The 13,501-nt window shown below is 36.9% G+C and overlaps 1 protein-coding gene across 6 annotated transcripts in view; it reads left to right on the top strand.

Annotated features, from left to right (window-relative positions):
• Positions 1-3,079, top strand: part of LOC122314231 — a 69,415-nt gene extending 66,336 nt beyond the window's left edge. For all 6 annotated transcript variants that reach the window (XM_043129709.1, XM_043129731.1, XM_043129702.1 and 3 more), the window contains exon 10: positions 2,497-3,079. In XM_043129709.1, the coding sequence (XP_042985643.1) occupies positions 2,497-2,814 (318 nt within the window). In that variant the 3' untranslated portion in view covers positions 2,815-3,079. The remainder of the gene's footprint in view (positions 1-2,496) is intronic.
• Positions 3,080-13,501: the final 10,422 nt, after the last annotated feature.

Below are 13,501 nucleotides of genomic sequence, written 5' to 3'. Positions count from 1 at the left end.
CAAGCAATCTCATTTTTTTTCCAAGATCTTGTTAGCACCTTCTTCACATAACAATGTGAATGCCATCTGACAGTAAGCCATTGTGGACTGTCAAAGATCTGCAGAGAGCATTCAACTAGGAAACAATTAAAATTAACGTGGACGAATCCAGCTCCATAAACCTTGAAAAAATTACAGAAAATGATCATTACCATTTTATGCAATAAACACCCACATATAAATAAACCATACATGCTACTAGTTTATAACTTGAGCAATGCTAGATACAATGGTGGAGTGCGCAAGCACCACACAATCCTTTTGAAAAAGAGTATAGTCTAGTATTAAAACATTAGTTCTTTTTCATGGGAGTCCCGTATTTTTTAGAGGGATTGCTTGGCACTAACACATTCCACGATAGCAAATATCATCTCTCTTATAACTCTATAGCATACACACGTGTCCATACTAAAAATTACACGATATCCTCAAAAGGAGGATTTCTACCTGAACTAGATGATGATTTTGACAAAATGAAAGAATGGAGAAAGCTGAAAAGTTCATAACTCCTTCTGAAGGGCAGGACCAAATTGAACCACTAATCAAAACCTATAAAAGTACAACTTCTCACTATCATTAGAACACCTGAAGTTGACGGCTTCCCGAAGGCAGAAGAAAATGCACGGAATAAAGCATCATGGTCAGCAGCAAAAGGTTCCATAATTCAAGCTATTCGAGGATTCATCACCATTTCATTTCAGAGATGACCTTTCATTTCAGCATCAATCCTATGTAAGCCATGGCCTCCCAGTCATGGAAGATTAGCCTTAACAAAGAAGTAGGAAAGGTGGGATCGGTGAGAAAGACGAGAACTAGGCCAGCTCCAATAACGTTTTCAAGTTGTACCAAAGGCCAGCCCATTCAAACCCAATCCTTAATACAAACAGAAGGATCACTACAACCATGGTTTTTAGATCCATGTTATCCAATCACCATATTATTTAAGAACTTAAATTCAGGCTTGCACTATTTATAACAGAGAAGCACTACAGCATCACTATGGGGATGTTTGGGGCATCAGTTGAAACACAAATGAGGTGAAACCATCTCATATGGTCAGATAAGATTAATATCTAAACACACATGTTAGACACAAAACATCTCATCCCACAATTTTCAGCTTGGTGTTAGCTTCTGTTCAATGAGAAGATCGTTCCCTGACTACACACTGAACATGTCCCCTTCCTCTGACCCAAGCCCTCATCCCAACAGCTCTCTCTTCCTCTTTTGAACAGCTCAAGTTCCCTCCTCCGACCCACAACCTCCCTCATACAAATTCTTGCTCCCTCAATGTTTCCTTCCTCCTTGTCTCTGATCTTCCTTTCTCCATTTGAGTGAAGGATAACACCACGCAAAACCCAGCACTCCCATTCCAGATTTCACATCCCCTATTTCTAGTAACCCACACTTGTGAGCTTATCCATGCGTCTGCACCATTTTTCTGGATGGCACAGCGTCAGCTTTAACCTGTCTTCATGCCCTGCAAATCTCTATCCTGAGAAGCTTTGAACGCGTGTGAATCTCTGCCCCGAGAAGTTACGAAAACTGTGTGAATCTCTGGCCCTAATCTGTCCATTACCATGCGAATCTTGACCGAGTGTTTCAGCTTGTAAGGTGCAGCACTGCATCCTCCAGTACAAAGATGTCTGCCCTCTTCCATTGATTTAGCCCTCGCATGGGTTTGCAATAGTCCGGGAAGCTATCTTGAGAGGGGACTATAACGTTGTCTGTTGTAGACCAAAATGGTCTATAGAGTATCAGTGGACAAACCAATTGAACACATTCGTATAAAGCTCTGCAAGCAACAGTCCTCCATCCACAGATCCACTCATAAATGCCGTATCATACATACCTCCACCACCACAGCTCGGAAGACATGCTCCTACCAATTAAGCTTTTCCATCCCCCCATTTTAGGTTCCCTTCCCTAAATTAATGGACATTGTTGAGGTATCGATTTTGTGTGTGTTGTCTACCCTGGATAGATTACTAGTTGGGCCAATCAATTACTAATTCCAACATTGATGAAGTGTGTTTATTAGCCCTGCCTCTGTGGGTGAACATTGAGAGGCATGTTTACATATGCATAGCTGAGTTGGGCATGTATGTATTTCAATTTTGTTGATGTATGTGTGATGTGGCTGCTGGCTTAAACACCCACAGAGAAAATTCACGGGATACAGTGTTAGCCTTGTGTTGTTGTTGGTCTATTTTGGGTCAAACGTGTATTGTCTTTGCTATTGATGTTCTTTGCTGCTTATATGGAACTGTTTGTGTAATATACTATTGAGCATTTATTTCTCTGATCATGGCTTTTGTGCTTAGGCTTCTTGCTTGTTTTTGAAAGGGGAGATGGGGCTTAGGCTTCTTCCCCTTTACTCTAGGCTTATGCAAAACTTTTCAATTACACATTTATTCTTCTTCTGGTTTAATATATATACATGTTGTTTCATAACAGCCTGTGGCCCTTCCAGACGAATTTAGTCAGTGCCTTGAGGAAATTAAGCCTAGTGCTGCTGCCAGGGCGAAGGCATATGAGGACGGGAGGTATGGGAAGATGTCCGCGAAGCGCAACAAAGGGTCAAATAGCATGGAGTCTGATGGTGCCTATGATTTACAGGTCCATTGTATGAAGTTGCTGGAAGCAATTACACCTTCGCTGCCCCCCAAGCAGTTTAATAAGGCCTTTGAACGATTACTTGATCCGTCAGTGCAGAGATCTTTCATAGCAATTTCTGATATTCGCAGGAGTGAATGGGCTTGGAATTTGCCTTGAGTAGGTCTTGATGAAGACATCGGGAGGACTATTCGGTTTGGTATTTTATGCTTATCAGTTTGAGGGATAATCATTTATCTTTGATTATTTATGTCATTTATGTCACTTTTATTTATTGATGTTGAACAACATTTGACTTAACATTTTACTTGGAGTTTGGATGACTTTGCTGTTATTTTATGAACATTTATGCAGTGGGTAATTAAGATGTGACAGTAATGGTCATTATAATTAGCATAAAGTTGAAACTTTGATTTTATGGGCACATTACCGCGTCAGATTTTATTGACCATATTTGAGGGTGAGATGGGCATAGTTTATATGCTTTAGATGACATGTTATAATTCTGGAGGTCGGCTTAAAATGTCTCAACATAATATTGGTCTAGGTGGGGATCAATATATTCAGGAGGTTTTGAATGGACATCCCCAGAATTGCCTCGAGATGTTTCGAATGGAGGTGTCAGCATTTCATTATGTATGCGACATGTTATAACAATCTAATATTATGGATCCTACATCGCGGGTGTCAGTGGAGGAATCATTAGGCATGTTTTGCCTTTTGATTAGCCATTCACAGGGTCAACGTGACGTAGGAGACCGCTTCCAACAATTGAGCGAAACTGGAGATCTTGGCACTACATGAGTTAGGAAGGACTGATTGTGCCAACATACACAATTGGAGTCCATACTTACGTTGCGGGGAATCCCCACATTTATCCATGGTTTGAAGTAATAACTTCCCATTAATTTACACAATTATTGGGTGATTTTATTTTCCAAATAGATTTTAATATAATTGTTATAATTGGTGTTATATGATAATGGTTTTGTAGAAATGCTTTGGTGTACTAGACGGCACCATGATTTCAACTGTTGCACCTGCTCATTTAAATATATAGAAATCATTATCACCGAATTGCACAAAATGCCTTGTGTGTATTTCAATATGAAGTTTACATTTGTGTATACTTGGTAGGAGGAAACTATTCATGATGCACGCGTTTTCCTTGACGCATTGAGTTGAAGGGGGATTCAATTTCCAAGGCCACCCGAAGGTAAATATTATATAAATGATAATTGGGTCAACACTGACTTTCGCTTTTAGATAGAATTTATTTATTTGGCAATTAACTAAATTTGTTGCTTTAAATGTGTTCAGACTACTACTATCAAATTGATTCCATTTTTCCCTACATAGAAGGGTTTATGCCCCTATCCAAGAGAAATGTATCACTTGTCTGATTGTTATGGTGGGCATCAATTTTGAGAATATAAAGATTATTTCAATTATCACCATCCATTCCTACGAAACATTATTGAATGAACATTCAGTTTATTGAAAGACCGATTTAAAATATCAAATGTCATGCCTCAATCTAAGCTCTCCAGGCAACAAGGGTTAATCGCTATTGCATGTTGTACACTATACAACATTATTAAAGCGTTGACGCCAAATGATGAGTTCATACGGAATGCATTGAATCAAAGGCTTAATTGAGCTTCTATGGATGAGAATGATAACGTGGGTGAATCCTCTCATGTGCTAGAGATGTCCAGCGAATTAGCCCAAGTTATGATTGCAATAAGGGATTAGATTGTGTTACCTATGTGAGCACATAGGACTGTGCAATGAACGTGTACTTGTTAATAATAATTGTTAATTCTTGTGAACTTTTATGAATTTTTTGATGATTCGTATGTGGTTGCATGTATTAGTAGTTTTTTCTGTTAATGACATTATGATGATTGGTGTGGATTCTCAAATTAAATTTTATTAATTGAGGAAATATGAAGTTGGAAATTTTGGAAGGAGATATCAGAAGTTTATAGTTGTGTATTTATCCTCAAATCTTGAGAAAATTGTGAATAATGGAATCATCCATTATGCATGGACAAAAATGTATTCTTTTTACCGATAATTAACCGTTTTCAAATTAGATAGGGTTTGGGGATGGAAATAATTGTAGGGAATTTTCAAATTCATTATGTACAAAATATAAATTTTCCCAAAAATTTATATAAATTGTAAAGTTCTTCGAAACGAATATGAATTTTTTACTGATAAAAAAATTTTGAATTAATAATGTTTGAGCAGAAATTATTTTCTGAATTGGTTGAACTAAATTTATACTTTAAAATATATCAAACAAATATTCGAATTATCAAAAGCTTGGGAATAAATTATTTTCCTGAATTTTTGACATTAATACATATATTAAAGTATAAAAAAATCAAATTAATAGCGTTTGGAAAGAAATTATGTGACATCTCGTTTTTACATATATTTTCACTGAATGAGTATTTTAATTTAATTAAAATATTAGTTCTTTTATTTTAAATTATTGTATTTTAATTGGATTTATTTAGTTGTAATATTTGTTTTGTGGAGCTTTCTTAATATTAATTATCGTTTTGATTTTAAATTGTTGTATAATTTATTTTAGTTTGCTTTTTGATTTAAAATTATGTTATTGTTTTTATTAGTTTTTTATTATATTTTAGCTGGATGTAGTGTTTAAATTATTTTAATCGTTTTACAGCTTTTAAAATTATTTTCGTTGAATCAGTTTTTTGACTCAAGATGTGAGAACTGGATCTCACTTTCTTTCTTTCCTTTTTCTTTTCTCCTCTTTTTCTTTTTCTTTTTTCTTTCTGTTTTCCCTCTCTTCTCTCTCCCTCGTGCACGTCCAGCCATGCCGTGTTCTCTCCAACCGTTCGGTCCAAGCTCCTAGCCGGCGCCACATCCAGCCGCCGTGACCCACCTCCACCTCCGGCATGTCCCTCCCACATCGGCGAGCTTTACTGCACCGGTGGTGTTCTACACCGGCCACTCAATCTCTCTCTTTTCTCCTCCAAACAAATAGGTCTTCAAGCCTTTTTCTTCTCTTTGAGCCACCATACACGGCCAAATCAGCCACCAAGCACCATCAATGGATTCACCACATCAATGGCTTCCTCCCCATGTTTTTCTTTTCCCCTAACTCTCTCTTTTTCTCCGATGGGTATCCATAGCTAGAGTTTCAGTTGCACCACCGTATGCCGCCGTGCACGACCACCCATGGTGTTTCACCACCACCATCTTGTTCCTCTTATCACCATGACCTTCCCCAAGAAATTTCATGGCCAACGGAGTTGTGTATAGCTCTCACTCTCCCTCGGCCTCTTTTCCTCAAAGTTGGCCGATCTCCACCGTGCACCGCCACCCACGGCCAACTCTCACTTCCAATAGTTTCATAAACCCCTCTAGGCCATTCCCTATCAATTTCAAGTCTTGGTTTGTCCTCGTTCAAAAATGGGTATTTTACAACCCACGGCCACAGTGTATTTTATACTGTTACGTTGATTTTTCTCTGTCATTTGCAACGTCGTAATCCTTCGAAAATTATCTTATAGCGCTGTAAGTATTTTCCAAACTCTATTTTAGATTTAAATATATTATTGCTCTTACAATTATTTATTTGACTAGTTGGTTAATTTCGGACTGAGTCCGAGGAGTCGAGGGTCGGATGGATCGAAGACGAAATTGTTTGGTTTTGTTGATATTGTGATTAGTTGGATGATTTGTATCTTGAGGTGTGCATTGCATGATGCATTCATGTGCATTTATTTTAATTGAGAAAAAACGGTGTTATTTGTGTAAATGGATTTTCGGGTGCGTGTGTATCACGACCCCAAGCCGGGATAGGGTATTATCTCGGTGGAGCTCCTCTGGTCACTCGGGAGTGGATAATACTGAGTGACATCCCCTGGGTTGTCGCTGGGCGACGACCGGATCGCACGATACGGTAACGCTGTCGTGTCGACTCCGTGGTTCCTACGCTGGTGGGGACTAGAGGATGGCCTGGTCTAGGTATACGCTGGGCGCGAGAACTAGGCATCGTTCGTTTAGGTGTCACATGCATAGTCGTTACCTGCGGTGTGGCACAAGAGCCAGAGTGTGCGGATGATCCCTAGAGGAGATCATGGTGCATGCAATAATTGGAACGAGTTTTGATTATTGGATACAGACAATTTTCTAGAAAAATGGCGAGGTTATGTTTGAGTCTTTGTGATCCATTTTTTAGGAAAATTGTGGTTTCTTGATTTGGGTCATTATCTGGAATAATGGCAAGGACTGGTTTTAAAGGATATCTTTTGGGCCAAAATGGGATTTTAGCGTGCGTGAAAAACTGAGGTTTTATGGGATATGTGCATTTGGCATTCTTTCATGCATATTGTTGAGTATAATATGTTTTTATCTTATAGCGTTTGGATCTTTACTTACCTGCGGCAGCATTTTGATACCGTAGATTTTGATGCAGATGTCGAGGAAGAGGAGGAGGAGGCTGAGCCCGAGGGGGCGGCTCCGTCGGAGTATTGATTTAGAGTGTCATGTCTTGTAGTTTGGTGTTGAAACAATATTTGTGGTTTAAAATATTTTATTATGTATGTTTTGAACGGATTTGTATTAAATAAAGAAAAATTCTGGTACTTAGTTATAAGATTTTTGTTATCCGTTGTGTGTTTTTATTTGCACACTTGTTGCATGTACACACACTTGGCACTTGGTGATAGGGTGGTGACTCGTGTTGTCATCATCCCGACGTCTCGGTTTTTACGTATCCGTACGTGAGATTTAGGGGCGTCACAAATTATTATGCTGCAATTTTCGACATTAATATATGTATATTTTTTGTATTAATAATGTTTGGGAATAAATTCTTTTTCAATATTTTATATAAATATATTTTCTGAATTTTTGAAATTAATATATGCAATAAAAAATAATAAAACAAAATTTTAAATTAATTAATTTATTATATAAAATCATCATAAATAAAAACAACGGTATTATCAATCAATGTTTGGAATACCGTACCGAATGCTGTACCGGTCAAGGCACTGGAACGAAATATTTCGATACCGGTATCGTTTCGTATACCATTTCGGGATAGTCTATATATGAATAAATTATATATATAAATATATATATTAATTATATTTCAAAATAATAATCTATATATGAATAAATTATGCATAAATACATATATATATATATATATAATTAAAAATAGACTAGTTTGAATTGGGAGTCAAAAAATGAATTTATAGTTTGAAGAAATGAAAGAAAAAAAGTGAAGGCAGAAATATTGGCCAGTACATAGCCCGGTATAGGCCGAAATATCGGCCGATACGGCTAGTATTTAGACCGGTACGAAACAGGTACAATTTCTATACCGGACCAGTAGCTGGTAGGCATATTCTGGCCGTACCGGCCACTACAGTATGAAATAAAAAACACTGTTATAAATACCAAAAGGGCTATTTTATAACAAAGGGAAAAAGAGAGAAAACATAGAGAGAGAATGGGAGAAACTAACATGAGGGAGGAATCGAGATGGGTGGAAGGATTGCAAAAACTTAATCAGCTTATAATTTTGACTTCCAAGCGTAGAAGTTGTCAAAGTAATACGAGGATAAGTCTCAATATCGATTTCACAATGACAAAGGAAATTAAGCAAATATTAACATCTCAACCCTAATTATGGCGATAAAATATTCTGAAAATGAAAATGAAGCTTAAACTAAAATGGTGGACCAATGAACAATCAAAAAAAGGTGTGAAATAAATTTCGAGTATTAGTCTCTAAATCTATCAACTCAAAATGATGACTATTTATCGAGGAGGTGTGGATTGGTTTAAGGGTGAAGGTAATGGTTGTTTGGAAAGTTTAAACACAAGTAAAACTAAAAATAAAAGTGAATCTATGTTTCTAAAATTATCAAAACTAAGAGGTTTAAAGAAAGTGTGTAGCAAATGAATTAAACTTGTAAGAAACAATAAAACAAACACTTGGGATGCAATTTTCACCCACTGATTTGGTAGTGAATTTACTTCTCTTTTCATCTTTTCTCAACCATTCTCTCATTTCTAGAAGTTATGGTTGGATAATATAGCAATGAACTACAATTTTTTGCCTAATAAAATATCTTGACAGATTATATTACAACTATAAAACAATGAAAGAAAACCATCAAAGTCTTATTACTTGTTCAAGTATCAATTGTGCCTTTACGTCTACAACTGAGCTAAATCAAGAACAAAGAATTTCAATTCTTTTAGATGCAAAATGAAGTACAATCCAACAAGTTAATCATCAAAATCATATAACATTGAAGAAAATCTAACACAAAATAGTCATGGATTACTCCTTGAATCTCAAGCTAAAAGTCTAACCTATGATCTCTAGATTAACAAAATATTCAAAAGAATGAACCTAACATCTGAAATCACTGTCTAAACAAAATTGTAGAAGACGAAAATAAATAAAAATCGAATGCCGATGTTTTAGAAAAAGGAAGTAAGAAAAACTGGGGCCACAAGAATGCCGTCGCACCCTGAGCAAAATGTCCCAAAAAAAAAAAAATTGAAAAACATTCACCGACTAGAAAAAATTAATCCTTGAAAAACATTCACCGACCCAAATAAAACTCCCTTCATAAGTCAAAATGCCCAGCGACCCAGTCAAAGAAATCAGGCCTCCAATCTGCTTTCGCGTGCTTCAATTTTTTTTCCATAGCCTGTGCTCTATTTTTTCTCTCTGCCTGCTCTGCTTGTGGTTCCGTGAGGCCATGTTGTGCAAAGGTATCTCTTGCACTTTCCGTCCCTTGTGCGAGGCCACCTCCTGCTGCGGTCTGCTACTTGTGAGACCACATTTTTGCCATTCCAGTGCACCTCATTTTGGGACCACTCAAGGCATGTCGTTTCAAGAGTTAGGAAATAAACTTCATTGCTCTCTCTCTCTCTCTCTCTCTCTCTCTCTCCAAAAACGCCCTTCAGCCTATGAGTAAGATATGAGAGGAATAAAATTGGAGTATTAATTTTGACGTGGAACAAATGCATAATAAATATTTTTAAGTGCAAATCATCAGAATTCATCAATTGACTAATCAGCTGCATGATTAAGTACTTAACTATTTTTTTAGTTAAATAATTTATTCACTTAAACAGTTTAATCATACAGTTTTTTGCACTTTATCAGTATGGTGGTTCATTCATGTCTCCACGAAATGTTCAGCAACATGGTAACTGCCTTATGATGGTGGTGTTGCAACGATGCAAAGTGGTGGGCTGAGCAAGAAACTTGCTCTGTTTGTATTGTATAAAAATAGGGGCTGGTTTTTTTGTTGTTCATGATGGAAATATTGGCTCGGGTTGGACAGAGGGTGGCTAACACTGATGCTCTTTTAAAATGACTTTTCATCTTTTAAACTCTTGACACATGTTCATATCATATAAGCTTAGGTTCTTGTTCATATCATGCCATCTCTTTATTGTTTCATAACATGTCATATTCAAACCAACTCTCACCATATCACATCATTTCATTCATATCGCAGTACATCATATCATGTCATGGCATGTAGGGGTGGCAATATGTCACACGACCCGTTAACCCAATACGAACACGACACGATAATAGCGGGTTAGGGTTTAGCCTTAATGGGTTCGGGTCAAAACGGGTTGACCCGTTAAGACACGATTGCTTAACGAGTTGATAACAGGTTAACCCGTTTTGACCCGTTATAACCCGTTATGACACGTTAAGAAAGTTAAAGTTACAATTATACCCTTATATCTAAAAATAAAATTGTTAGAATTTCAATTTCGATATTTTTATTATTTGGATTATAGTTTTGGACTTATAATTAGTTTTATAATTTTTATAGATATTGTAATTTTAACATTTATATAAAATTATGCTAAATTTAATCAGGTTAAAAAGGTTAATTTCAGGCCTATTCAACCCATTTATATAAATAGTTTAAAATGAGTTGTATTGTGTCGTATTAACCTGTTTTGTAATATTTTCTTAATTTATTTGTTTACTTATAAAAAAAACATATTTCGTAATATTTATTAATGGGTCAAAACGGGTTGACACGACACGACCCGTTATGTTAATGGGTCGTGTTAGGGTTTGAGATTTTGACACGATAAGCTTAACGGGTCGGGTTAGGGTTGACCTCTATAACCCGTTAACACGATTTGACACGACATGAACACGACCCGTTAACACGATTTGACACCCCTAATGGCATGTCATATATATCATATCAAGGAGCTCACATGCCTTATTCATATCATATGATTCACATGTTACATGTTTGGATACCTCGCAGCTCCTTTAAGCACCATGTGTTTCTCGCTAGTTACCGAATCGACCAAAATCTCATTGATCAAGGTAACTACGTCATATCATACACATAATGAGTACGGCAGTTCGCATATGGCAAGGAGAAGACCAAAGGATACTTGTCTTGTGTGGCCTTCACTCCTAGAAACCAAAACCCTCTTATGCCGCCATTTTCCATTTTGTCCTTCATCCCTTGTCCATATTCAATGTACTAAGATATCCTTCCAATGCATGGGTGACAAATGGCGTGAGGGGTGTGTGTGTGTATGTCTTGGGTGCTGAATTTGACAAGCTTGAGGTGACTTTTTGTCATTCCCTAGGTGACTCTTGGAGTCTTTTTCCCTCTTTTCCGTCAGCTACCCCTTTGCTTTTCACCAAAATTCCTTTAGAAATATATATTTTTATCTTCCCAAGTAAGATACATTTGGAACTTTAAAAGTCTCTTTTGCTCTAAGCTTGATAAATGTCCATTTTAGAAGCATGTGTCTTGCAAAGTGGTGCCTAAAACCCTTCCAATCCAAAACCCGATTTTGCTTCTTCCATTTTTCTCAATGCATGCTTGACAAGTGCCATCCTTACTTCTTCCCAAAGTTCCAAATGATGAGTTCTCTTCCAAAAAGACCAAAAACTCCCTCTTATGCCAAGTGGTACCTCCTCCTTGTCCAATGGCTAAATTTTGGGCCTTTTAAAGAAATGCCCTTTTGGGCCTATTCCTTGTTGTGGGCTAGAGAACCACACACCAAAAGATCCAAACCCAACCTAATGAAAAGGCCTAATGAACTCTTCCAACACTTAATCAATATCCAAAGGTAAAAATCATCATCCATACAAAATGTAAAATAGGTACCTTAAGAAAACTCCAGGGTGTCACAGGCTCCCTTCGTCACACCATAGGTAACAATCATGTGTGTAACTTCATAACGAGCGATACCCAACTCCGCACTCGGATTGTACGTTACCAAACATCTTTTAGCCCCCGCAACAGAGAGGCCATGGAATCGAACCAAGAGCATTACCGTCTTGGCCAAACCTGCTGTCGCCAGCGACTGCCCAATAAACATTACTCAATTTAATATACTCCCGAGTGACGAAAGGAGATCCACCAAGATAACACCCCATCTCGACCTGGGGTCGTGACATGCACGCACCCACAAAATATGATTTTAATCATTTGACACCAAAAAAAATTTACCAGTTTCATAGTACAACCATAGAACAAAGCACAATATTATAATCACACAATTAAACAAACTTAAAAATGCAAATGCATGACTGGTAGTTATTGGATGGCATGGTATTATACAAATAAACAGCATACAGTTATTCATATAGACATCACTGTTGTCACATTTCCAACAATTTTATAAATTTTCAAACTACACGCGATTCTCAACGCTTTAGCCTGCCCTTGGCCTACAAATCCAACACCAACTATGATAAATCCCAACACTTCACAAGGCCCTTAGCCACCAACCACACACAAACAAACTGCATCAAAACATAGTTTTTGTAGTGTTAGAAAGCTTAGGGTCAATCTAGAGATTTACTTACTACGCGGATAAAAAATTCTAGATGATCGTGTGTGCAAGAGATCCCCCTAGTGTGTGTGCGAGTGCGTCCCTTCAAGTGGAAAAATCTACAAATAATTAATAATGGTGAAAAAAGGAAATAAAACAACACAGGGTTACATGGCTTACAAAGTAGGAAGGGGTGAATCTGGTCAAAGTAGGGAGATCTACAACCCGGCAAAATCACAGGAGGCAAATTCTACCGCAAGAAAGGGCCTAGAAGGGGATTCTCGTGGTGGAGGGTGGTGGAGATCGATGAGGCAGTGGCTAAAGTGAGACTTGGCTCACAGGTTGGATGATTTTGAGGGAGGAGGAGGTCCGAAATGAGAAAAGGAAGGCAAGGGAGTGGTTGAATGACCACAGGAACATCGCTGAAGGCAGTGGCTCACGACGGTGCTAGGTGAGGGTGTAATTTTGGACCGGCAAACCGGTGAACGGGCTCGGATTGGCCCAATTTGACTAGCTTATAACTGTTCCGATTCTGGAGCCGGACTGGTTGTGAAAAAATTAATAAATAAAAATTAATTTTATATAATTTTGAATATTATACAAAATATTATATATATATATAATTATATATGAATTTTTGATATATGATATATATAATTATATATCATATATGAAATAATTTTATATTATAATTTAAAACATAAGATCTTAACCTTAAATATGAATATTTGTAATTTGTTTGGTCATATGTTGTTAATAACAAAAAATGTATTAATTACATTTTATGGCATAATAAATTCTCGACATATTCTTTTAAATCTTTAATAAATGCATAATAGGATTTGTAATCTACTAATCCACTTTAAGGCTATATATAAACATAAAACAACTGTATAAATCATTATAATATTAGTAGTTATATTAATGCTATATCAGTAGATGATACTATAGTGATGTAATACTATAGTGATATCACTATAATATATCACTA

This window comes from Carya illinoinensis, chromosome 1 (assembly GCF_018687715.1).
Source record: "Carya illinoinensis cultivar Pawnee chromosome 1, C.illinoinensisPawnee_v1, whole genome shotgun sequence".
NCBI classification, from domain to species: domain Eukaryota; kingdom Viridiplantae; phylum Streptophyta; class Magnoliopsida; order Fagales; family Juglandaceae; genus Carya; species Carya illinoinensis.
The sequence above is the reverse complement of the archived record's forward strand: the minus strand, read 5'-3'. Positions and strand labels throughout refer to the sequence as shown.